This window comes from Rousettus aegyptiacus, unplaced genomic scaffold, assembly GCF_014176215.1.
Source record: "Rousettus aegyptiacus isolate mRouAeg1 unplaced genomic scaffold, mRouAeg1.p scaffold_m13_p_1, whole genome shotgun sequence".
Classification (NCBI taxonomy): domain Eukaryota; kingdom Metazoa; phylum Chordata; class Mammalia; order Chiroptera; family Pteropodidae; genus Rousettus; species Rousettus aegyptiacus.
Window position 1 is genome coordinate 163322210 of NW_023416284.1, and position 24754 is coordinate 163346963.

Genomic DNA, 24754 nt, shown 5'->3' on the forward strand with positions numbered 1-24754 from the left:
AATATAAAGTTGTCATCTAAAAATGCACTCGCAATAATTATAAGTGGAGAAAGGAAATGTATGTAGTTCCAGTGAACATTCTGCAATATCTTTGAAAATATATTTTTATCCATGCAAGAATTTATAACACCATTTGATTCTAGCCTTCCTTATATTTATCAGGTGGCAATATATCACAAAGTAGCCTAGTAAGAATCACTGCATGTATACTCTTTGTCAAACTATGCTAGTCCCCAGATATATTTTTTGTCACACATGTGAAGAGAAATGTAAACATATATCCTAAAATATCTGGGGAATAAAAATACTATAAATCCTTAAAACATATAGGAAAATGATGCACAAAAGGAACAAAGGAAATAAAATCGAATTTGGTATTTTTCTACTTAAAAGGAGTTTAAGAATCATAGAGCAGTTCTAACCCCTAAGTATCTTGGGTAAAAAACTATGAACTCAATTCAGGAAGGGCTCAGATACTCTCATTGTGCCAAAGAGACTCAGAATTTGGGAATCATGCCATTAGATTCATAAAGTAATCCCAAATGCAATTCCTTTAGGGGTGGTTTCTAAATGTTTGTTCTAGATATTTTTTTAAAAATGTGTTTGTTTCTGATGTGGAAAAAGAAACTTTATTAAAAAATCTAGAAATAAACATTGGCTTTAAAAATATATTAACTTGCAAGTGACTTGTCTTTCAGAATTGTGAACTAAAATATATCACAATAATTTTGTTTCAGAGTTATTTTTTTTTTCCTCAGGAAGGAAGGAATTCTAAAACCTTACTAGCAACTAACATTTTTGATAAGGTTTTAGACTATATTTCAATTTTTAAGAAACAAAGTTTAAAACACCAGATAAAGTCTTGAAACCTACATGCTTCACCATTTAATAAAATTATGACTCATTTCAGTAAGAAAATGCTTTTTTAGTAAGAAAAATGCTTTCTGAGCTAAGTTTGAACTGCAGGGGCACATGGGACACCCACAGACCCAGTCAGCAGAAGTCTCACACTCCTATAAGATTAAAGGAAAAATAAATTAGTGTGTACAGAGAGTGAAAAAAAATCCCCAATGGTAAAATTCTATAAACGGAAGTAAAACTAAAACTCCCCTAAAATCCCCCTATCATCAATCCTTATAAATTCAGCACTTATCTTCTCCCTTTTCTTCTTTCTTAGCCCCCAGTTAAATGAACACGAAAGCCTTGGATGATTTTATCTCTTAAGAGTCCTCAAACTACACTAAGCATGGATACCGAACCTCCGTATCACAAACCGTTTAACTTTTTAAACCACGCATGCAAAGGTGGGGTTTTCTGAGTTCTGCTAGAGGCGGGCTGTTTGGAACCCCGTGGATTCTGCAGGTGTGTAATCCAGGGTGCGCGCTGCACGAGTTGTGCAAAGGCAGAGGTGTGTGGTGGGCGCCGCCTGGGCCGGACAGGGTGGGTGGGGCCGGGCGTGTGCCGGGCTGAGAATGAAGGGCGTGTGGGCTCCAGGATCTGGAAGGGGAGTAAAAGTTCCGCCAGGTTGTCCCATACGTGAGCGGTGATCGCTCCAACCCCAGTCATATTTGTGTCCTTTGTCACTAACAAGTTAAATTGGAGGTATTCTTTATTTTTTTTTTCAAAGGACCTAGCCAAACAGTCTATGAAAACCCCTAGTACCACCTCTCTATTCCCAAAGCTCCGGGGAGCTGAGTTTTAAACCCTGCCTAAAATCCAGTCCCGCGTGCGGGAGTCTTCCCCCTGCCCCGCCCTTGGTCGCCCCCGCAACAGTGAGTCAGAACTCAGCGAGCTCCGGTTCTGGTGTCCTGGAGCACGCCGAGTGCGGCGACAGTGGTGTGGCCGTGGAGCAGGCGGGAGGCGGCATCAGCGAGACGTGGCGCGGGCCTAGCGGCCGGGGCTGGGGAGCGGGGTTCGCGCAGGAAAAGGCGCCGCTGCGGCCCCCGGCCGCCCCTCCCTGGCCCCGGGCTCCCTGCCCGCGAACCGCCCCGGCCTCGCGGCGCGCCAGGCGCATCGCGGCGGCGCGAGAGCCGAAGGGGAGCGGCGGCCGGGCGGGCCAGGCAGCCCGGCCCGCGGCAGCCAAGGCGACCGCGGAGGCGGCGGGCAGGGCGCGTGCGCACTGCAGGGGCGCCAGATTTGGCGGGAGGGGGAGTGTCCAAAGCTCTTTGTTTGATGGCATCTCTGTTTACAGAGTTTACACTTTAATATCAACCTGTTTCCTCCTCCTCCTTCTCCTCCTCCTCCGCGACCTCCTCCTCCTCCTCCTCCTCCTCTTTATCCTGAGAAACTTCGCCCCGGCAGTGCGGAGCGCCGCTGCGCAGCCGGGGAGGGACGCAGGCAGGCGGCGGGCAGCGGGAGGCGGCAGCCCCTTGCGGTCCCCCCGGCTCCCGGCGGAGCCCCGCGCCCGCCGCGCCATGGCCCGGAGACCCCGGCACAGGTAACGGGGAGCCCGGGCGGGCGGCCGCAGGTGGGGGCGCGCGGGGCACCAGGCTCCTGAAGAGCAGGTGGGAATTCGTTCCCGGATCTTGTGCGGGGCTGTCAGATCTTGCGAGGACCTAGAGTCTCTGCGTCCGCAGCAGGAGCTGCTCGAGAGACTGATGAATGGAAGATTCTATGCAGGAAATATATTAGGACGTCGGGAAGCACGCCCTGCGGTTCATTTTCCAAGTTGCACGGGAATACATTTCTCTCTAGGATGGAAAAAAAGCAGGACGTTCCACCAGCCCCTGGGATCCCACTAGGTCCCTGGCTTGATGCCGCGGGGTGTCGGTGAGGGAGTCGCAGCGTAATTGCTGGATGCGTTACGATATGTTTGGGCTTGGAAGTGCAGAGCATATGGCAGATATAAGGGAAATGCTGGATTGTTTAGTAGCTGCAGGTAGTTCATTTAAATTTCATTCATTCTTAATGGAGGCGAGGAAGAGTGTCAGCTGACAGGCGGCTGGAAACATTTTAAGGGAGAAAACGGGTCTCTGTATTTGCAGATCGTTTTAAGTCCTAGTTTCAAAAGTTGTAATCATTATTCTCTGGGAGGCTTTTATTTCTAATACAAATATTGCACACGCGTCCGCGCTGCACATGTCACCGCACTGGGAGGTGGTAGGGTAAAATCCCCTTACATTTTGGCCGGACGGAGGGGAAGAGGCTGCAGAGGAGGGAAATACTCGTCAGAACTGTCAGTTCTTGGCGCTCCGGCTTCCACCGGTCTCTGAACTTCCCCGACTGGATGCGTCCGAGCTCGCCGCGAGCAGCCGGGTGCGGGAGCCAGCTAGGGGGCCGTCACTGTTGCCACTCAACAGAAAGGGACGGAGGCGGGCAGCACCCAAGGCCGCTGCTGCGCAACCGGGACGCAATCCCCGCGAGCTCTTCCCCTAGGCAAGAGGCCCGGGTGCGGCGCGCACACGTGGACGCAGCTGAGGTCGCCGCTCCTCCCGGCACCCTGCTCACTCCACCTTAGGTCGCTCGGGCGGACTGACCCTGGCGAAGAGGCTCTGGGGAAAAGTTCCTGGAGGCAAAGCATATCCAACCTCTCTGCCTACGGGTTGTTTGATTTCCTTGTACTTTTTTTTTTTTTTTTTTAAATCGGCGGTCACTGGTCCCCGCGCAGCTTTGGGAAGTTGCAAAGAGCGAGGGTGTGGGCCCTGTGGCAGCACCCTCAGGCCCCTGCCTGGGCGGGCGGGGAGCGGCACCAAAGCATGGCTGGCCGCCGGAGAAAAAGGGAGGCGACTTAGGCGGGGGCAGGCTCCCTACGCCTAGCCCTGGGCACAGCCGCGCTGGGCGGGGGTGCTGCTCCTTCACTGGTTTCACCTTCGCTTTGAGGACTTAACAGTAGAGCCACGGTCACCTGTTTTTTTCTGGGAGCAGAAACTGGTAGAAGGTGGAGAAGGCAGGGGTGCTGGGAAGAGGCGCGGTGGAGTATCCGCGCGGAGCTCCCCGCTGTCCGCGCGGGGCGGGGCCGCGCAGGTTCCGTGTGGCTCCCAGGTAGCGGAGAGGGGAGGCGGCCTGGAGGGGCGGGAGCCTTGAACCTGCCTCAGGGGGAAGAGAAACCCGGCTGCGGGCTCAAAGCCGTTTCTTGCAGGCGAAGAGTCAACTCGGCAGGGATTATTAACCAGGTCAGCGAAATGAGTCTGAACCTCTTTTCTAGAATCACTGTAGCAGCCACAAGGCACTTCCTCCCGCTCCCCTCCCTCTTCCCAACCCCCAACACCTCTTTTCTTTTTTCGTTTCTTTGCACGGTTTGTTTCCTTGACAGAATGTAATATTCATAGTTGTACTTTTGTAACCACACCAGGTCTAGCAGGTGGGGGAGTCGAGTGCATCAAGCCTGAAATCAGCCTTTGAAAGTTCTCTGACTGTTGGGTCTGAGATCTTGTCAAAGCTCATAAAGGAAAAGTTATTTCAGGTCCTCAGTAGAAATTAATCATGCTACTTAGGCGACCGGCACAACTTGGAACAAGGAAATAGCATGCAAATCTCAAAGGCGAGCCCCCTTGCGTAGCCTGTTGATGGACACAGGAGCTGTGTGAGCAACCCTTGACTTGCCCTGCTCCCCTCATGGCCCTTCAAGACCTGCAAAAGTCACACGCCACGTGTCCTCTAAGACATTGCTTTTGCACGTCTCTGCTTCCGTGCTTAATTTTTAAGAGTCACAGAAGACATGGAATCATTTATTAGCACTGGAAAGTACCTTAGAAATAGAATCCAAGCTCTTAAGTCTATGCAAGGAACTAAGGTCCTGAAGGAGAGGAAGTGATTTGTCCAAGTCACGCAGCTAGGCGGAGGCAGAACTAGGACTGGCACCTTTGCCTCCAGAACCCTGGTCCTATATGATGCCTGTTCTCTCTCACCTGATGTTGACTGCCCCCTATGGGTGGCTGAATATGTCGCGTCTTCCTTAGTTGTTGAGCGGTTTCCAAGAGGAGCCCAGTTACTAGTTTGAAAAATGTACTTCTCAGTTCTGAAAATGTAATCTCCAGATATAGGCAAACCTAAAAAGTTAAGTTGAGTTGAATCTATGACTCCTCTTTCAGATTACTCTGGTTTTCTCGGTATTCCTGATATTTCACAAGGGTGCCACTTCATCTGGGGCTTTCCAAGGATTTCTCTGTGAACCTTTAAAAAGATGCTGACTTACAGCTCTGGGCTCGTAATAACATATTTTTCACCTTATGATGCTTGTGTTTTTTATTAAAGGGAAACAACCCTAATTGTTGTTTAGAGCCCTTTGTTGACACTTCAGAACAGGATTAGGCTCTTGTTTGAAAAGACAGACACTAAATTAAAGAAATGGTTATAGATTACAAATACAGTTTAGTGCCTTTTTTATGTTGGCAATTTGGATCACAACCTACTTGTCACCATACATCCTAGACCTTTAGATTATTGCCTAATAGTTTTAAATTATAAGAACCTCAAATTCAGGATTTTTGGTAAGCATTTTTATAAGTCAGGCAAACTTGTAAAGAGTAGGTAATATATACTTGTAATTTAGTTTGGGAAGACAACCCTGATACGAATATAAAATTTTTCAAAATAATAAGTTGCATTATAGTATTGTTTTATATCATTACATTTATTGGTGCCAGTTTCATGGATTTCTCAATATTACAATGATAAATTTTAGCAAAATTTCTAAGATAGTATAATTTTCCCTTATCTTAATATTATAAATAAGATTATAACTAAAAGTAAACTGTGGCTGTAAAATTACTCTCATCTATTCAGTATATGATTAATCAACATTAAGTATAGAGTTACTTCAGAAGCCATCACAATTCATAGTTTTGGTCAACTTGTGAAAACAGTAATGAGTTCTTTCTAAACCCTTCTGGGGGAATCTCTCAGTTTTGAAATAGGTCCATTTTAAGATATTTCAAGTACCATTCAGTCAGAGGTAGAAAAAAACAAGATTTTGACTGTCAAATGGCTTAATTATTCACTTGGTTACTCTAGAAACTGAGTATTATAAACATGGCCACAAATTGTATCAACCTGACCTGGAGTGTTGAACTGTTTGATATTAATGTTATTTATAAAGCAGTTTGATCACTTGATGGTCTCATCCTTAAGTTTTTAAGACCTTTCCTTTTAGATTATATTAATCTTCTAATCTTTAAAGAATGAATTATATGTGTATCGTTGAGTAAATCACTTCTTCAATTTTTTTCTTTTAATAAGACTCCAGTTCCATTGGAATAATATAACTGAATTATCTATTTTATTTGGGAAATATTATGTGAATGATGTGACATATGCCAAAGATTTTGAGTGTGTACTTATACAAAGGACATGGGCTCTCCTTCCTCTTATTGTCCTTAACATTAAGTCTTAAACTTTAACCTTCATTGGTTGGAAAGTTGCCAAATGTGTAACTTGTCACTGGTCTAACAGAAACAACAGGTTTAAACATGCAGAGCAATAAGAAAATGCCAAGTCCTTTGCCGTATCTGTGGATACCAATAACAGCAGAACCAATGTACAATAGTAGCACAACAGAATGCTGAAAACAATCTTGTGCAAGTTTTCAAAGATTCTTGAGGAGTTTTTGTTTAAGTTTTGTAGTTCAGTAGTTTAAATCTTCCTGTTTCAGTCCACATCTGCCCATTTTTTATTTCTGCAGCATATACAGTAGTGATGAGGATGATGAAGACATTGAAATGTGTGACCATGACTATGATGGGCTGCTTCCCAAGTCTGGAAAGCGTCACTTGGGAAAAACTAGGTGGACCAGGGAAGAGGTAACTAATCATGTTACTAAAATGTGGAAGAAACCTGGAATGTATCAGTTTATGAAAAACAAAAAATCAACTAAACTAGAGGTGCTCAAATTCATTGGCAGGCTCTTTGAAATGTTACCCTGGCATGCCTGGGCAGCTTGCTTACCTCTCACACTCCCCCACATATACATTGTATCATCCATTTCCCAACCTCTTTGTAGTTCTTTAAATGTCCTCTCCTTACTTTATGCTTCATCTGTGTTTCCTTCTGCCTATTCTGTTCTTGCCTCTTACCCTACAATGTCTTACTAATTCTTCATTACTTGTGGAGATATCACCTCTTCTGTGAAGCCATTCTGGCTTCCCCAGACAAGTTAGATGCATCCCCCAATCATTGAATCCATGTTCTTACTTACTGTTGCTATAACATCATATGCCTCCCCTACTAGACTGTAAGTCTCCTTAGGGCAGGCCAACATACCTGTTTGTTTTGTATTCCCTGAACTCAGAATTGCTTGACACAAAGTGAGATATTAACAGATGTTCCCAGAACAAATGAATGAATTGCTATTTCCAAAAACAAAACAAATAAAAGAATAAAATAAAACACTCAAAGAACTTGTCTTGTTATAATTGGATTCATTTAATATTCTTAATCTATAATATTTCACAGAGCCATGTACATGAATGTCTGTCCTAAAAGCAGTCAACAATAGATGGAAATAACCTGCTTCTCATCTTTCTTTTTCTGCAAGTTTATCAAAAGCTTGATCTTTGTAACAATGAAAAAATTTAAAGAGAAAAATTATTAATGTATGGAGAACATTTCTTTTTCTTTCAAGTTTCAAAAAGTTTGCAGCGAATTTTTGATTTTATGTTAGAATTAATGGTAATGACTTTTCCTCACTTTTATTCCACTCTACTTCACTTAAACCAGAGCTCCCGTTAATAGGCAGGGAGGATTTCCAGTGAGGGCCGTAGGAAATGCATATTTTATCCATGGAGATTGTGACTTGAATGGTCAGTCCTTAAAGATACAGAAGTTCCGTTGTTAACACTGGTTTCTTAATTCCTATGTCTGTGTTGTACCAGGGACTCACTTGTGTTTGAAAGTTATCTTTGCAAAAAATAGGAGGGTACTCTTTCACTTCTAGAAACATGTTTAGAAAGACACTTGTGAACCGAAAGATTTTTCCTGATGTTCAGTGTCTTCTGTGTTCTAAGTTTGGCCTTATTTAAATTATATTAGTACACAAACTAAATGATTTTCTTACATCATAAATGCCTTCAAGTTTAATTGAGAAAAATCATCTTCAATATTTTATATGAAAGAGGTTGGACAAACTAAAGTTAGAATAGAGATTGAACTATTTCTTACTTGAGATTCTATCTATTGCCAGAGATAAATGTCTGTTGAATCTAATATTGGAGTTCATTTCTTTTTTTGCACAGAGTAAAACTTTTAACAGTTACTATATATCAATCATTCAGTGAGCCAGGCATTACACTAAATGTTTTACATAGTTACTTCATGTAACCCCAATAATCCTGTTGACATCAGCTTTCCCATTGTATAGATAACAATTCTAAGGTACAGAAAAGCAAAATGGTGTACCTGAGCTTAAACAACTAATCAGTGGCTGAGTCAAGATTCAGACTCTGGTCTGTCTGAATAAATAAATCTATGCTCTAAACCTGTATATTGCATTAACATGTGTTATATTTGGATATTTTCGAGAGATTTTTTTTCTGGATTGGATTCTTGGATTGGTTCTCTTTTACGCTAACTTAAATAGTTATATAATAAGCGACTGATATCTTAGGATTACCTTTAAATGTCTTAGGATGAAAAACTAAAGAAACTGGTGGAACAGAATGGAACAGATGACTGGAAAGTTATTGCCAATTATCTCCCGGTAAGTTAGTCATTTTTCCTTTCCGTAAAAGTAAATTTTCTCCCAAAGATTTAAATAAGATATTCTAGGATATTAAGATATTACATATTTGCTCATATATAAGAAATAGGAAGAGAACTAACATATAATGTATATTGTAATGCATATAATTGGGGTTTCTAAATAGATTGTTAAAACATTTTTATAGCATGTAAAAATATCTGCTTCTTATTTTATCTCTCCATTTATTAGGATAATATAAATTAGCATTTTGATGATTCGTTACATGGTAGATGACTAAACTTATAATTTTTTCCCCAAGTCAGCTTCTTTGAAATTTCCTATTTTTTTAATAGAAAATTGTTCGGGACCTCAGTTTAAAATTTTGGAGTCCTCCTAGACTTATTTCACTCCCCATCCCTTACATTCAAGCAGTGACTAAGGATTCTGGAATTCCTTTGTCATCGGTCCCTTCTTTTCATTCTCTGTTCACAGGTCCAGCCCCCTTCACTCTGTGGATGATTATCGTGGCTTCCTAACTATCTTCCCTACTTATAGCTTTCTACTTTTTCATCCATTGGCAGATGGAGCTTCCTAAAATGCAGCCGTACCGTGTCTTTTCAAAATTAGCAACAGTGACTTAGTCTCACAAATTAAGTGCGCTGCCTTGACCTGGCACACAAGGGCCCTCCCATATGGCCCCAACGTACAGCTCCAGTTCTGTTTCCTACTTCCTCTCTGTAAGCAGGTTTAGTTGAATTCATTTCTGCTTTCCCTCCTCTGGGCTTTTGTCCTGGTGATGTTACTTCATGTCCTTCAGAGTCCTTATCAAGAGCTTTTCTAGCCTCTTCCTAAGGAAACAATTTCTCATCCTGAGGAGGAATTCTATTTCCCATCTCAATATCATTTCACTTTGGTTTCTTCTTGCATATGAATCAAATTCTGCCTTCTGTTAATTAATATATGTTTATCTTTTCTTTCTTATAAGATTACAAACTCTTATAAGGTAGGGCCTATCTTTACCCATCTTTATTCTGCAATATTAACACTTGGGGTCCTAAATTGAAGCACGTGTCTTAGCTTCAAGGGGATTCATTTAGAGTGGGTTTCCATAAAAGCCTGACCTTAATATGGAATTTCTAACAAGGCTTAGCCTTAGTCCTTGTAGGTACTTCCACATGCAACAGACTGAGGTTAAGTTTAAGTTAAACTGACAGCCATATGTGCACTATGATGGTCCTTTTGTTCACATGGCAGAATATTTGCCCTCAGAAGACAAAGCTCCTAATTCTAGATGCAACTTCATATGTTTTTTAGCTGTAAATAATGGGGGATAGCTGGGTTCTCCAAATATGCCTTAGAATGTGCTTGAATATGTTCACTGTATGTTATCTATGTATGACTTATGTTATTTATATTATACCAAAGTCTTCATTTGCACTTATCACAACATATCTATATGACAATGCATACTTTATCTTATCTGTCTAGAATCGAACAGATGTACAGTGCCAGCACCGATGGCAGAAAGTATTAAATCCTGAGCTCATCAAGGGTCCTTGGACCAAAGAAGAAGATCAGAGAGTAAGTTTGGTCTTCATTGATATGCAAATCACAATTAAGAATATTCCCTAAACATCTTTGTTGACTGTTTCCTTACTTGAGGAAACAGGTAAAGTATGCAAACAGGAAGTAGAGAACTCTATTCCCATATTTCCAATGAATGAAAGCAAATTTTTAGAAATTTTCTAAAGATATTGTTACATTGAAGAATGATTACACTAACTCATTACATAACATTAAAACATAGATTATTTTTGTGTGTTTATCTGAAGGTGATAGAGCTTGTACAGAAATACGGTCCGAAACGTTGGTCTGTTATTGCCAAGCACTTAAAGGGGAGAATTGGAAAACAATGTAGGGAGAGGTGGCATAACCACTTGAATCCAGAAGTTAAGAAAACCTCCTGGACAGAAGAGGAAGACAGAATTATTTACCAGGCACACAAGAGACTGGGGAACAGATGGGCAGAAATCGCAAAGCTACTGCCTGGACGGTAATAATATGTCAAAAAGTATATTGATTGGGAAGAATAAGGGAGTGGGTATTGAACAATCTGTTTTAAGTGTATGGTGAGTGAATTACATTCCATTGATCATAAGTGTTTCATTAGATAAAGCAGACCCATAGCTTTTAGAACCAGAAGATAGCTTAGACTTTATCTGGTTGAGTACTTCAGAATCCACCCAACAATGAGCCCTAGGCCACATCATTGAATTTTCCTCAGCCTCAATTTCTTTTTTTAATTTTTAAAATGAGTAATAAACTACTTCACAGAGCCAGTATTAGTATCAAATAAAATGAATGTCGAAGCACTTTATAAACTATAAAACTCAAAATACATAGAAGGAAACTGAGACAGTTTGTCTCTGGTCTGAGTTCATGTAGCTGGTTAAGTGACCAGAAGGAATTCAGCTACCATTTGTCTGGTACCAGCAAAACTAAGCACTGGCTTAGTTTTCTTCTCTCGGAGGAAGAAATAGTGTATTTATAGACTTATCATACTGCTTTTACATTCTTAAATAATGTTAGTGTTATGCTTTCTTTTTAATGAAGGCACACAAATGACCTCATTATAAGGGATATGTATAGAAGCTCGTTTTGTCCACTTCCCTACTTAAACAGTTAAAACAGATTTTGTTTAATTTGGAAGATACTTTTTTATAAAGCTTACGTAAAAAAAAAAAATAATGTAAGATAGAAAATATTTAAAATATTTTTGTTCTTGAGCTTTATAATCCAAAAGTGGGAAAAGATCACTTTAGTGATGACCATGGCTCTGATGGTTTATGTCACATTCTCTCATGAGGTGCTAAAGCATTTCCTCCCTCGTGACTCTGCATAAGCTTAGAGAATTCAAGAGGTTTATAAAAGGAGACCTTTTCTCCCATATGGTCTTAGAGGATATGCTGTTGATTCTTTTAAAAATTTGAGGGACGTTGAACTTCCTCTTTCTTTAGCATACATTCCCCATCCCCATCGAAATAGTAAAAAAGAGGCTTAAAATGGTGTTTTTTTTTTCGAATTGAGAAACTATTTTCCTGAGAATCAAAAGACTTAAGTGAAAATGTTTCGCAGTTTGAAAACATGTAAATATATTGGGAGTTAGCATCTTTCCTTTCTGGATCTCATTTTTCATTCTCACCTCTGTCTAGTTAGGGAACAATTTGAGATGGTTTTCAAAAGATGGGAGTTTTTTTTTCCACTCAAAATTTCTGGCTAGTACTATTCAAGAAAAAGAGAGGACAATGAGCTGACAGCAACCTCATTATCATTCACCAAACTTCACCTAGTGCCTATTGTGGTATAGGCCTGTCTAAGCCACACTCATAAGAGTGACTTTGTAAGATGGCTTAAGTTATATTAAAGTCTTATACCATGAGTAGTCAGAATAAACATGAAAGATTATTGTACTGAAAATACTCTTTTATCAAGGAAACAAAATGATTAAAGGATTTCGAAATGTATAGAAAGCTACAATTTTATATTATGCAATTATGAGAAATCTATGGATTTTTAATTAGGTAATAGGGGGAACATGCTTTTAGAAGGTTAGAGAAGACTGAAACAATTAAAGACACTATTAGTGGACCAAAAGAAAAGGTCTCTGTTAGAAACAGTTTTCTGTCAATTAACTCTAATCTGAATTGAAATTTTTTGTTTGTAAAATTCGTATGTGATATATTTCTGTGCAGAACTGATAATGCTATCAAGAACCACTGGAATTCTACAATGCGTCGGAAGGTCGAACAGGAAGGTTATCTGCAGGAGTCTTCCAAAGCCAGCCAGCCAACAGTGGCCACAAGTTTCCAGAAGAACAGTCACTTGATGGGTTTTGCTCACACTCTGCCTTCAGCTCAGCTCCCTCCGACTGGCCAGCCCTCAGTGAACAGTGACTACTCCTATTACCACATTTCTGAAGCACAAAATGTAAGCCACTTCTGAGAATTTCATTTAAGGAGAGAGATGGTTATTTTAGTTCTAGTTAATGATAATCCCTTGCAGCTGCATACTTTTCAGAGAGCTTTTATGAACAGGATCACAATCAATCAGATAAGGGTAGGTATTGGCGTTCCTGACTTGTTTCCGGAAACAAGGGCGTTAAATGATTTGTCCAAGGTAACGCAACTCATAGAGACAGTGCAGACTAGAATCCAAGTTGTTTAATTCTAACACTGCTTCAAATGTAATTTAAAGTTGTTTTTTTAATGTAAACTCACTTAACAAGACCTTGCTGAAGAGGAATGGAAGAATGGGGATGCAGCTGCAGTTTAATATTTTTCTCTCCCAAAATGAAAGTGAATGTAATATTACATTTAAAAAGGAGATATTTTGACATTAAAATTCAGCAGAAAATTGTAAGCTCCATCGTGGCAGTAATCAAGCAAAAATTTCTTAATTTATTTATTTTCTAAGTGTTTACCTTCTTACTCTGAGTCAGGAGCAGTTTTATGACATAATTCACTGGTATCTCTTTTTATCCTCCTTGGGTCCGTGTAATTCCTTCTTCATTTCTCGATATTTCTACCTAGGGAAAGAAATATTCCTAGTGAGTGGAAAGAGAAGAATAATGAGAAAAAAAATCAAGAAACTGTAATCTTAAAATTAACAATAATCAATGGTGAAACTTATTTATGCAAGAATACAGAGCTCATATGCAAATTATATTCAAAACATTATAAACAGTTTTTACTCTTTTCTCCCTGTTCCACATATTATTTGACTATAGACTTTCCAGAAAGATCTCAGGTGAATGAACTGTCATAAGAGGTTCTGTGCTATTTACTAAAACCCATATTATTCCCAGAGAAATATGTTTTTTTTATAAACAGCTAGTACCATTAGTTTTTCCTATCAAAACTCTTTTCATACATTCATGAGTGTAGTTTAGATTTATTTTTCATTGTGTTTTTCTTTCATTAAAGAACACCTCCTGTCAGGATCGGTGAACACTTTAAATTTATTTCACTATGTTGCTTTAGCTATTTAGCCATTAAGGCCAAAATAAACTTTAAAATTAGAGTGTGTTTTTATTGTTTAGTGAATTTGATCAGTCAAATTTGCCTTTTATTTTTTTCCTTTTTTTAAGTCCTAGAGCAAATCCTCAGAAAGCCAAGTCCCCTGAAGGATATGTCACCATGAATGACTCAGCCTTTGTTTTGCCTTTTTGTCTAGGTCTCCAGCCATGTCCCGTATCCTGTAGCGTTACATGTCAATATAGTCAACGTCCCTCAGCCGGCTGCTGCAGCCATTCAGGTAAGGTCACCTTACGGTCATTTCATAAAAAATTTATCTGCAGGGTAAGGCACCCTTTTTAAGAAATGCTCTGTTTCTTTCATCTAAACACTTATTTTCACCTGACCAACTGAAGTAAAAAGAGAAGGGAAGAGTGGAGAGATGGGTGGAGCTCCAGGCAGCCATCTGCCAATCTTTCTTCCAGTGTGAGTTTCATTAGGAATTCTGATTCTCTGATATTACAAGTTGGAACTACTCACCAGTCAGCATCCACTCTAGCCTCAGATTTCACATCGCTCCCTTACATCTAGAATAACATTCACAAAGATTCCTACGGTGGCCAGATTCAGTTGGCATTGGTTTCATGCCAAGGCTCTTTGGGCTACATAGTCCCTCGTGTGACTACAGGCCACAACCATTGCATTTACAGCTTCCAATGAGGACTTTGTCTTTTTGTCTCCCTTAACTTTTAATTTCAGAGACACTATAATGATGAAGACCCTGAGAAAGAAAAGCGAATAAAAGAATTAGAGTTGCTCCTCATGTCAACTGAGAATGAGCTCAAAGGACAGCAGGCTCTACCAGTAAGAATGTCACTGTGTGCTTGAATGGGGTTGGGGGTGGTGGTGGCAGTTTTACCTGGTGCTCTTCTGTATCTTTTCTCTTCTTTTCTAAATATTATGGGATCAACTCTATATATCTGTTCATAATGTTTAAACACAAGAAGTTGTTGGATCATTAGTATCAGAATGTTGACTAAATTGGAAGTAGTCCTTTTGTGTTGCAGTAGAAACTCAACATCTACTTGTGATGGTCATCACTGATTTTTTTTCGGAAGGACTGTAATCAATTCAAAGACTAGCAGAGATAAATCGAATGAAAATATGCTTTTTAAAATAAAGTTTTATATTCCTTTGGTGCCTATTTAATTTTTTTCTGTTATTTTTCTTAACCTAGATTTTCATACTTTATAATTTCAAACGTGATTTGATGCATGTTCAATGTATACATGTGAAAAAGATATATATGATCTCTCCATAATAACATTAGCTGCTCTTTTGTTTGCATGTATGAAAGCTGTGCAGACCATTACTGAATTCTGACATCTTTTTTAGTGATTGGGCAGCAAACTGGGAAAGCAGCTTGCACTTTGTAACCTATGTAGTTAACCAGCCAAGAGAATAAAAGAGATGTGATACATAGTAGGTATTCTTAGGAGTAAATTTTTCTTTGGTTAAATAATGAAATGATTATGTGCTTATGTTAGTTGGACCACTTTTTAACTTTGTTTTGCAATTTCTCCTGTTGCATGGTCATGCTGAAAGGAGACTTCTGTTAATTTGCTCTTCTGCTTTCCTGACCATGCTGATTTGGCAGCCCTTGGCTGCATCAGAGCAGTCCTTAGCATTAGAAAGGCATAGAAGCAACAAGAAGATATGCAGATAAAAGCAACTAACTCTTGAATTCCCCCGCTGTTTTGTAAGTTAGAAAGAGAATAGAAGAATGCTTAATTCACAGCAAACATTTATGATCCTCTTGAAAATAATATCAAAGTAGATTTTTAAGACACTCACTGCAAGTGAGAGTTGTGCTTTTTAACATAGTCCCTCTATTTGCATTTTTAACAAAATGATGACAACTAAGTTAATCATGTAGGTGACAGACTGTACCGTTTTATGAAATGACCTTAAAATGTAGGGTCTTGCATTGATAAAAGGAAACATCTTGACAACTGTTTTATAGGCGCAAGTTTTGGATGATGCAACTGCTTTTATCTTTCCTCTAACAGCATCTGATACCTTGTGCAACTTCATTGCTAAGTTCCTTCTCCCTTTCTTCTCCCCGCTCTTTCTTTCTTCCCCCACCCCCCTCCTTAGACACAGAACCACACATGCAGCTACCCCGGGTGGCACAGCACCACCATTGCCGACCACAGCAGACCTCATGGAGACAGCGCACCTGTTTCCTGTTTGGAAGAACACCACTCCACTCCATCTCTGCCTGTGGATCCTGGCTCCTTACCTGAAGAAAGCGCCTCTCCAGCAAGGTGCATGATTGTTCACCAAGGAGCCATTCTGGACAATGTTAAGAACCTCTTAGAATTTGCAGAAACACTTCAGTTTATAGATTCTGTAAGTAGAATTGTAAAGGCAAGTTAATGTTTTAGAAGGGGAATTAGGAAACCTATTTCTCAAATCATTGCCATTTTCTGTTATTGGCATGTATTAATGTAAAGTTAAAAGTATGATTTTAGTCTCTGTGTGTTTGCTTTTTCAAAGATCTGACTTCACAGACTACCCAGATAAAAGGTAGCATTCCGCATATTTCCTTCAAAATGCATGGTTTTTAAAGATAGTGAAGTTGATGACCTGTAAGTAGAGCTTGGGTTTTAGGGATGATGTTTGAGTTATTTTTAATCTTTTACTTTGCTTCTTTGTGTTTCACTAGAATTGTGCTTTCCTTTTGGATAGCACATTGAGAATTATGTTTACTCAGAGCTTAAATAAGCAATCTTTCAGTGTATTCGAAGTGTTAACAAGTTTATTAATGCTGTGTGGCTTTCTCCACAAAACATTGATTATGGATTACCATTCCCAATTGGTTCACTGAGATAAACCATCTTTCGTGAAACAAACTTGAGTTCAGCACCTCAAAAGCAGACACTCAATTCATTTTCTTTGTTTCCCAGTTGATTAAAAAGCTTTTATTGTGTACCCATCAGACGGGGGGTGAACATTGCCAATTGTGCCATGTAGAAAAGGGTTTTTCTTTTCTTTTCTTTTCTTTTCTTTTTTTTTTTTTTTTTGCTTTGGATGGCATGCAAACGCTAGAGTACCAGGAGGTCCCTACAGCACTCATGGAGGACCAGCCTTAAGGCAGCATGGCAAATATACTATGCAGTGCACCCGATCAATTGTTAATCCTGAAGCTGTTGCTCAGGAAGTCAAACAAGGGGGGCAGGTGTTTACCTTGCATTCAGCGTCTCTTTCTCAGTGCTGTGTTTCAGGTGATGGCACACATCATGCACACACTGTCTCAGAGTTCTGCGCCTCCCACATTGTTTCAGGATTCTTCATCATGGTGTGACCTCAGCAGTTTTGAACTCTTTGAAGAAGCAGAATTTTCACCTAGCCAGCATCACGCAGGCAAAGCCCTACACCTCCAGCAAAGAGAGGGCAATGTGCATAGACCTGCAGGAGAACCTAGCACGAGGGGGACCAAACGCAAGTTGAGTGAGGGTTCACTTGACTTGCTCAAGCCCTTCCCTCCTGCGAGGCACAGCACAATTCCACTGGTCATCCTTCGAAAAAAGCGGGACCAGGCCGGCCCCTTAACCGCTGGAGACTCTAGCTCCTTCATACTTGCTGACGTCAGCAGTTCAACTCCCAATTGTTCCCCTGTCAAAAACCTGCCCTTCTCCCCTTCGCAGGTAGAGCACAATTTCTGCACAGCTGTTACTAATTTTCAACAGACAACTGAGCCTTAATAATCTAGAAACTAATACTTTGGAACAAATGACTAATTACTGTTGCCCTCACTGATTTCGTTCCATCGCTGAATCTAGCTGTTGCTAAGTCATACTGCCTCCCAAAGTTTAGGCTTTCTGTAGGCTGACTGATGATTTTGTCATAATCCTCTTTTTGGTGATTTGAAAGATGGTTAGTTGCATGAGATATGCTTCTATTTCCTTCAACACTAGAGTTTAACATTTCTATCTCTTCCTCTTCTCTTACCTCTTCCCTCCCTTTAAAAACTTTAACAGATTTTCTGCCTCTTTTTTCATTTATTGTGTGATTCACTGACCCCGGGGAGGAGGGAATTAAACTATGTATGGGTTGCAAGTAGAAATTTTTAAGTTTTTAATTCACCTTTAAGTGGAAAAGTTTTAGAAGAGGGTAAGAAACAAATCCTTAAGGAAAACAACTTATGTTTTAATTTCGGTTTCTTAAAATTGGCTCTTTTGAGTTACGCCATAATATTTTATTAGCATAGTTTTTGCCAATGAATATTCTTATTTTATCCAGTATTTTTAAAGGCATGGAAATTGTAATTCTTATCAGAGACTTCCGTTCCTTAATTATCAAAATAATTTGAAGTTAATAGATAATTTGGCACTTTAAACATTTTCCAATTATGTTTGTTGAGTTTGTTTTAAGAACAACTTGAAGTATGAACAAATGATGCACTCACCAAAAAAAATTATCTTGTTTTTTTGCTTATATTTTTCAAATTGTGTGCTAGAGAATATTAGTTCTGTAAGTCTTTAATAGATGTTCCAGAAAATCATCTAAATATATAAGCATTTAAGTTTGGGAAACATTGAATCAAATAGTTAAAAATTGGTTTCTTTACTGCAGAACCTCTCAGAGTTTTTAATACACCAATGGACATTTTGAATTTCCAGGGGGAGGTTATGATACGTTTGTTCCCCAAACTTATTTTACCTTGTAACCATTTGAGGAATGCCTGTATTTTCCCACAATATTAGTGTTCTGAGAGACAAAGCTTATTATTCAAGAATTTTCCACACAATATAAACTCCAAATCTTGAGTGCTCAATTAAAATAAAACAATACCTGTGTGGCTCTACATGTTGTTATCTTTATTATTTCATAATGGGTCAGTAAAACATACTTGCTTGTTATCAGGGTGTGATTTTTAAATTGGGCTGAATAAAGAATCACTGTTTAACCTAAGTAATTTTTTTTCTTCCCATATATAGTTCTTAAACACTTCCGGTAATCATGAAAACTTAGACTTGGAAATGCCTTCTTTAACTTCTACCCCTCTCAGTGGTCACAAATTGACTGTTACAACACCATTTCATAGAGACCAGACTGTGAAAACTCAAAAGGAGAATACTATGTAAGTTCTTGGTTCAAGAATAAAATTATTTATCTTATTTGCTTACATTTAATTAATGGAATATAGTCCCCAAATGTCTCATCCATTTGTATGTATATAATCTACTTGTATGTACATAATCATGTGTATTCCACAATGAATATGTCTGTCCTGGACATTTGCAACTACCTAGAGGTGGAAGGTGGTAGTGTAAAACTAAATTACCTTTTGTAGTTCACTTCAAAATTTCCTGTATCTGTAGAGGTAGTTATCATATAACTTCTTCATTCAAATTTTCTGTTTGTTCAATAAGGCCTTTTCTCCTTCACTGAAAATAAGATTTTTAACTTCCTTTACTCTCTGATTATAAACTTGAGAATAAGTATGATTCTTTACTTAATTCATATTTTTAATCTTATTTTTTCTTTTTGAAATTTATCTATCAGTATGACCTCTTCTAACCGCCAGGAATGTTGTATGATTAGAAGCCAAGGACTGATTAACCAGTCATTTATAGTCAATAAAAGCTTAACCAATTCAAAGAAATGGCAGAGAACATCAATATGTTATAAGAGACCTTTAAAAGAAATGCAGTCATATTTCCAAGTACAATTAAGTACATTTTAAAAAATGAACATTTATTTTCTACTGTGGGCCCTGTTTTAATGAATAGATAAAATTGATTTGTAAGTGACATCAGATCTTCACAACGTTTATGGTCATTATTAAGACCTAGGGCAGTGCATATGTCTTCAGAAAGATTAAAGAAAGATGAAAAATATTTTAATGCTCTTAGTCTTAGGATTACAATATTTTGAAATATTTGAAAATAGATGATGTACATACTTAACAATACATGTATGATTACTCAGCATACTCAATTTCACATCTATAACAGAGTTTATTGTATTCAGTAGAAAAATGTTAAATTTAATAGAGCGATGGAAGGGGCATATGTTCTTTTATATTGAACCGATTCTTGTTTTCTTTTTAAAGTTTTAGAACTCCAGCTATCAAAAGGTCAATCCTAGAAAGCTCTCCAAGAACTCCTACACCATTCAAACATGCCCTTGCAGCTCAAGAAATTAAATATGGTCCCCTAAAGATGCTAGTAAGTTTTAACTAAGTTCTTCTGTTTAGTTGGTTTATTAGTTCAGACAGAAATTTTCCTCTGATGCAAACATACCTATTCTTTTCTTTAGCCTCAGACACCATCTCATCTAGTTGAAGACCTACAGGATGTGATCAAACAGGAATCTGATGAATCTGGAATTGGTACTGAGTTTCAAGAAAATGGACCACCTTTACTGAAGAAGATCAAACAAGAGGTAAATGTGGGATCCTTCGGAAGGAACAAGCTGTGAATCCTGTTCCCTTTGTTCCTCAGGGCCAGTTTGATGTGTCTGGCATCACTGCTGTGTAAAAGTTCCACTTTTCATAAGTTTTCAGCAAAAATGCAGTTAAGAGGTACTGTCAGACTGCAGGCATGTAGCCTTTCATTTGAGAAGCTAAGTCACTCCTATCTATCTACTTCATGTTTGAACAGAAAACAGGCTAGAGAGGATAAAGGAAAGAAAAGAATGCAGCTTTTTACTATACTCTTTTTTTTATTACTGTTACATAAAATGATAGATGATTGATACATAGATATTTAATTTTCAGATGTCATGGAAAATTGCAATTTAAATTAAAATAGTAGTATATTTAATTCACAGTGTAAAAGAAAGGGAATCCAACTTTCAAGGATCAAAATTTTAGCTTGGTATCAAGAAACATTTCTAACAGGCTAGCTAGTGTGCCTCTTGAATTTATTTTCATATAGAAATAAATATTTAAGAGACTGGCCAGAAATTTACTCTTTTTTTTAGCCTAATTGAAATATAATTGACAAAATTGTAAAATATTTAAAACAATGTGATGATTCGATATTTGTATACATTGTGAAAGGTGTCTTCGACATTGAGTTAATTATCACATCTATAACCTCAGATATTTACTTCTGATTCTTGGTGAAAACATTTGAATTCTATTCACTTAGCAGATCTCAATTATGCAATAGAGTGTTAGCAACTGTAGTTACTATGTTATACATTAGATCCTCAGGCTTTATTCATCTTATAGAAATTTACTCTGGAGTATAAATGTTTCATGGGAAGTTCTAGTTCTAGAAACAACAAAGCACTTCCTGTTTGCTTTTAGGTGGAATCTCCAACTGATAAAGCAGGAAACTTCTTCTGCTCAAACCACTGGGAAGGGGAGAGTCTGAACACTCAGCTGTTCACACAAGCATCGCCTGTGGCAGATGTGCCAGTAAGTACACGCCCATGTTATGAGATGTTGCTGCCTCACAGAATTCTGTGTGTGACATGTGGGGCTGCTGTGGTTTCTGCTCTTCTTGGTGCATAATCGACATATTCTTTCACATCATTATTTTTTATAATTTTTAATGTTAAACAAAGTCGAGATTTTATTTATGTATTGGAAATAGATTCTGTTCCATTGAATATTTTTTCATTATTTACTTTCTTAGGATTTGAGAGTCCTTGCCACTTAGAAAATCTGCCGTATGAATATATATAGTTCTCTGAAAACAGAATGTTAATTTTTACATTTAAAAAAAATTATTTATTTGTCTTCTAAATATATTTTATCCTTGATAAGTTGTCTCTTGTTTGGTTCTGTATAGCATGTAGCATAATGCTGACTATGTGTCTATAGTAGATGCCCTTTATTGTACCCAATATTGGATTGCTTCGGTTACCACCATTTTTTAATAGACTTTATTTTTTATAGCAGTTTTCAGTTTACAGCAAAGTTGAACAGACAGTACAGAGATTTCCCATATACACGCTGCCCCACACATGCACAGCCCTCCTCCTTATCAGCATCCCTCATTAGAGTGGTACATTTGTAACAATTGATGAACCAACAGTTATGCATCATTATCACCCAAAGTCCATAGTTCATATTAAGTCACACTCTTAGTGTTGTACATTTTGTGGGTTTGGACAAATTTATGACGTATCCATCATTATTATATCATACAGGGTAGTTTCACGGCCCTAAAAATTCTCTACGCTCCACCTGTTCATTCCTCCTCCCCCCTACCCGTCCAGCCCCTGGCAGCCACTGATCTTTTTACTATCTTCATGGTTTTGCCTTTTCTAGAATGCCATACAGTTGGCATCATATAATATGCAGCCTTTTCAGAATGACTTCTTTTACTTAATAATATGTACTTTTGTTTCCTTCTTGTCTTTTCATGGCTTAATAGCTCATTTCTTTTTAGCACTTAGTTACCACCATTTTTAAAGTTCGTAATTTGTGAATGATTGTCCTTTATGGAGCATCAAAGCTAATAACAATTGCGAATATTTATTCAATATGTACTAAGTGGTAAATGCCATTCTAAGAGCTTTAGATGCAGTAACTCAATCCTCTCAACCACCTTTCAAGGTTGGTAGCATTATCTTTCCATTATACTAACTGGGAACCTGAGGCATAGGGAGTCTTAGTCTCTTGCTCAAGATTACTTAGCTAAGAAGTGGTGGTTTGGGGTTAGAACTCAGAAAGTCTAGTTTTAAATTCCATACTTTTAACCATTATACTATATTGCCACTAATTTGTGTATTCTGCACCAATATACGAAGTAAACAATTCTCTTACCAGAGATTAGTAACTTTCATTTTTAAAAGTATGTATTTAGGAATTCGTTTAGCAGATGTTTTTTGAGCTATCTCAAAAATCTATGCAGGACAGCTATTTCAAAATTTTACCTAGCTTTTTGTTTTAGTGATGTTTGCCACATGGAATTAGCGTTAGTACATAGTTGAGCTCTCCTTTTAGCTCATTGGAAAGAGAATTTCTGGCAGATATCTGCATTTTTCCTGCTAATGTGTATCACCTCATAGTAATCTACCCATTATATTGTCAGAATTGTGTCAGTTCTCATATTATCCAACCTTATTTGAATTTCAAATTATTCTCTTTCCCTTTAGAATATTCTTACAAGTTCCGTTTTAATGACACCGGTATCAGAAGATGAAGACAATGTTCTCAAAGCATTTACAGTACCTAAAAACAGGACCCTGGCGAGTCCCTTGCAGGTAATTCCTATTCCTATTCCAACATTGGTATCTTAAAAGTCATTCACTAAAAACAAATGTCATTTTCTCCCTTCCTTTCTTTTTTTTTTTTTTTTTTTTTAACACTTTAGACATTGAGGAGTGGTGCTTTTAAACAACTCTTGATGTCTAAAACACTCCTGAAATCCTTAGTTGCCACTCGTATGAGACTTGCTGGAAATTTTTATTAGTGCAGGGTCCCAAAGCATGACGAAGTGAAGCATTTCTTACTGTGTCTGAGACTAAGATCATATATTACACATGTGTCAATATCACCTTTTGCTTTTAAATATTTTGTGAACAGTTTATTTTTATAGTCTACTTTTTGTTCTAAAAATTATTTTTTAATGCTTCATTACTAAGCCATCAAATTTCAAATGCTGTTTAGATTTTAAATGAAGTTTGAAATGAACTAGCTAGAAATAATTATAATATATTTCACTATCAGAATAAGAATGTTATCTGTTAATGTTGTGTGGCTCGCCTGTAGTTGACCATCTGCCGCTGGGTTTTAATATCTAAAGAGATTTCCCTTATAATGCTGAAGTTGTTATATGTTGATGAAGTACAACAAATTCCAAATTAATCCTGAGCCAGATGTAAATAAGGATGTAAATTTACTCCCCTAAATTATTTAAAGCAGTTCCCCACATTAAATAGCTCAATACCCAGCCACCTGCAAAGCCTTCCCCTCTCCCCAACCCCCTAAGCTACACTGAGAGGAACATCATGACCCTGGAGCATGCAGAGAACCCTGTTCAGAACTGGGAAGTCATGTTCATACTGTGAGTTAAAGACATCGTAATTGGATGGTGTGGATGGTGTGTGTGCTTTTAGAGCTTGCCTTTGCTTTAAAGGGCTCTCCTATCTTTGCGGTAAACCTTCTCCCTCCAAATCGTAAGACTCTTAAAAATTCCCCTTTTTAAATATTTGTGATATTTAGCATTACTTGGTAAGTAAGACAAATATAGCTGGAAAGGCTTTAGGCACATTTTGTTTCCTAATTCAATCAGATTGCTTTCCTTGTGGCCTCTATCTGCTCCAACTTCTTTGGTGAAAGATGACTGTTGACCACAGTGTAGATAGCGAGAGTCAGGACTTGCAGGGCATCTGGAGTTGCTCCTGAGGCAGTCAGGCCTGATTACCCCGATGTAGAGAAGACGCAGAATATTGCAAAAGATCAGGAGACAAGGAAAAGAATGAAGCACCAACACATAAAGGGGACACAGAAAGCAGGTTAGAAGGATGTCAAGGCAGAGGTAGTTTCTAAAACATTTTACCTAGCTCTGATCCTGGCTCCAGAAAGGAAAGGTTTTCTTTGTTTTCCTTTTCCTCTTCCTTCCTAAAGTAATCAGCCCTTGGTTTCCAGAGCATTAAATTTGACTAGTGTTATTAGTACATTCAGCTAGATTAAGTTTTACATATATTTTGTAACCTAACCTACATTTACAGCAATATAAAAAAAGAGCATTCTAAATTTCAAAGAGCAAACATATAAATATATGTGGGGACAGTTATTACATAAGTAGTTATCATTATGTACGTTGAAATCTCTAATTATTGTCCTAAAATCAAATCCTGAAAGCTTTTGGCCTAACTAGTGTTTAGCCAAAACCAGTGAGCTGAACATGGTATATATTTAAAATATAAAATTGACAAATTGTCAGTACAGTTGACCCTTGAACAACACAGGTTTGAACTACACAGGTCCACTTACACATGAATTTTTTTTTTTAAATAAATTTGTAGTCGGCTTCCTGTATGCCTGGGTTTTGCATCCATAGATTCAGCCACACTCAGATCAAAACAGTATTTTCAATCTGCAGCTGGTGTAATCTGCGGATGATGAGGTCAGACTGTATGCATCAATCTACACCAT

The 24754-nt window shown here is 38.5% G+C and overlaps 1 protein-coding gene across 6 annotated transcripts in view; it reads left to right on the forward strand.

Moving 5' to 3' along the window:
* The first annotated feature begins 2112 nt into the window (after positions 1–2112).
* Positions 2113–24754, forward strand: part of MYB (MYB proto-oncogene, transcription factor) — a 32901-nt gene continuing 10259 nt past the window's right edge. Inside the window, exons 1-15 of one of the 6 annotated variants that reach the window (XM_016155688.2) lie at positions 2113–2437; positions 6620–6737; positions 8561–8632; positions 10103–10195; positions 10447–10667; positions 12367–12601; positions 13847–13927; positions 14386–14490; positions 15784–16038; positions 16974–17336; positions 18630–18772; positions 19748–19862; positions 19954–20079; positions 20951–21061; positions 22750–22857. In XM_016155688.2, the coding sequence (XP_016011174.2) occupies positions 2415–2437; positions 6620–6737; positions 8561–8632; positions 10103–10195; positions 10447–10667; positions 12367–12601; positions 13847–13927; positions 14386–14490; positions 15784–16038; positions 16974–17336; positions 18630–18772; positions 19748–19862; positions 19954–20079; positions 20951–21061; positions 22750–22857 (2169 nt within the window). In that variant the 5' untranslated portion in view covers positions 2113–2414. Of the gene's footprint in view, positions 2438–2469; positions 4113–6619; positions 6738–8560; positions 8633–10102; positions 10196–10446; positions 10668–12366; positions 12602–13846; positions 13928–14385; positions 14491–15783; positions 16039–16973; positions 17337–18629; positions 18773–19747; positions 19863–19953; positions 20080–20950; positions 21062–22749; positions 22858–24754 lie in introns of those variants that run through there. The other 5 variants (XM_016155691.2, XM_016155689.2, XM_016155690.2 and 2 more) reach the window with 5 other exon arrangements.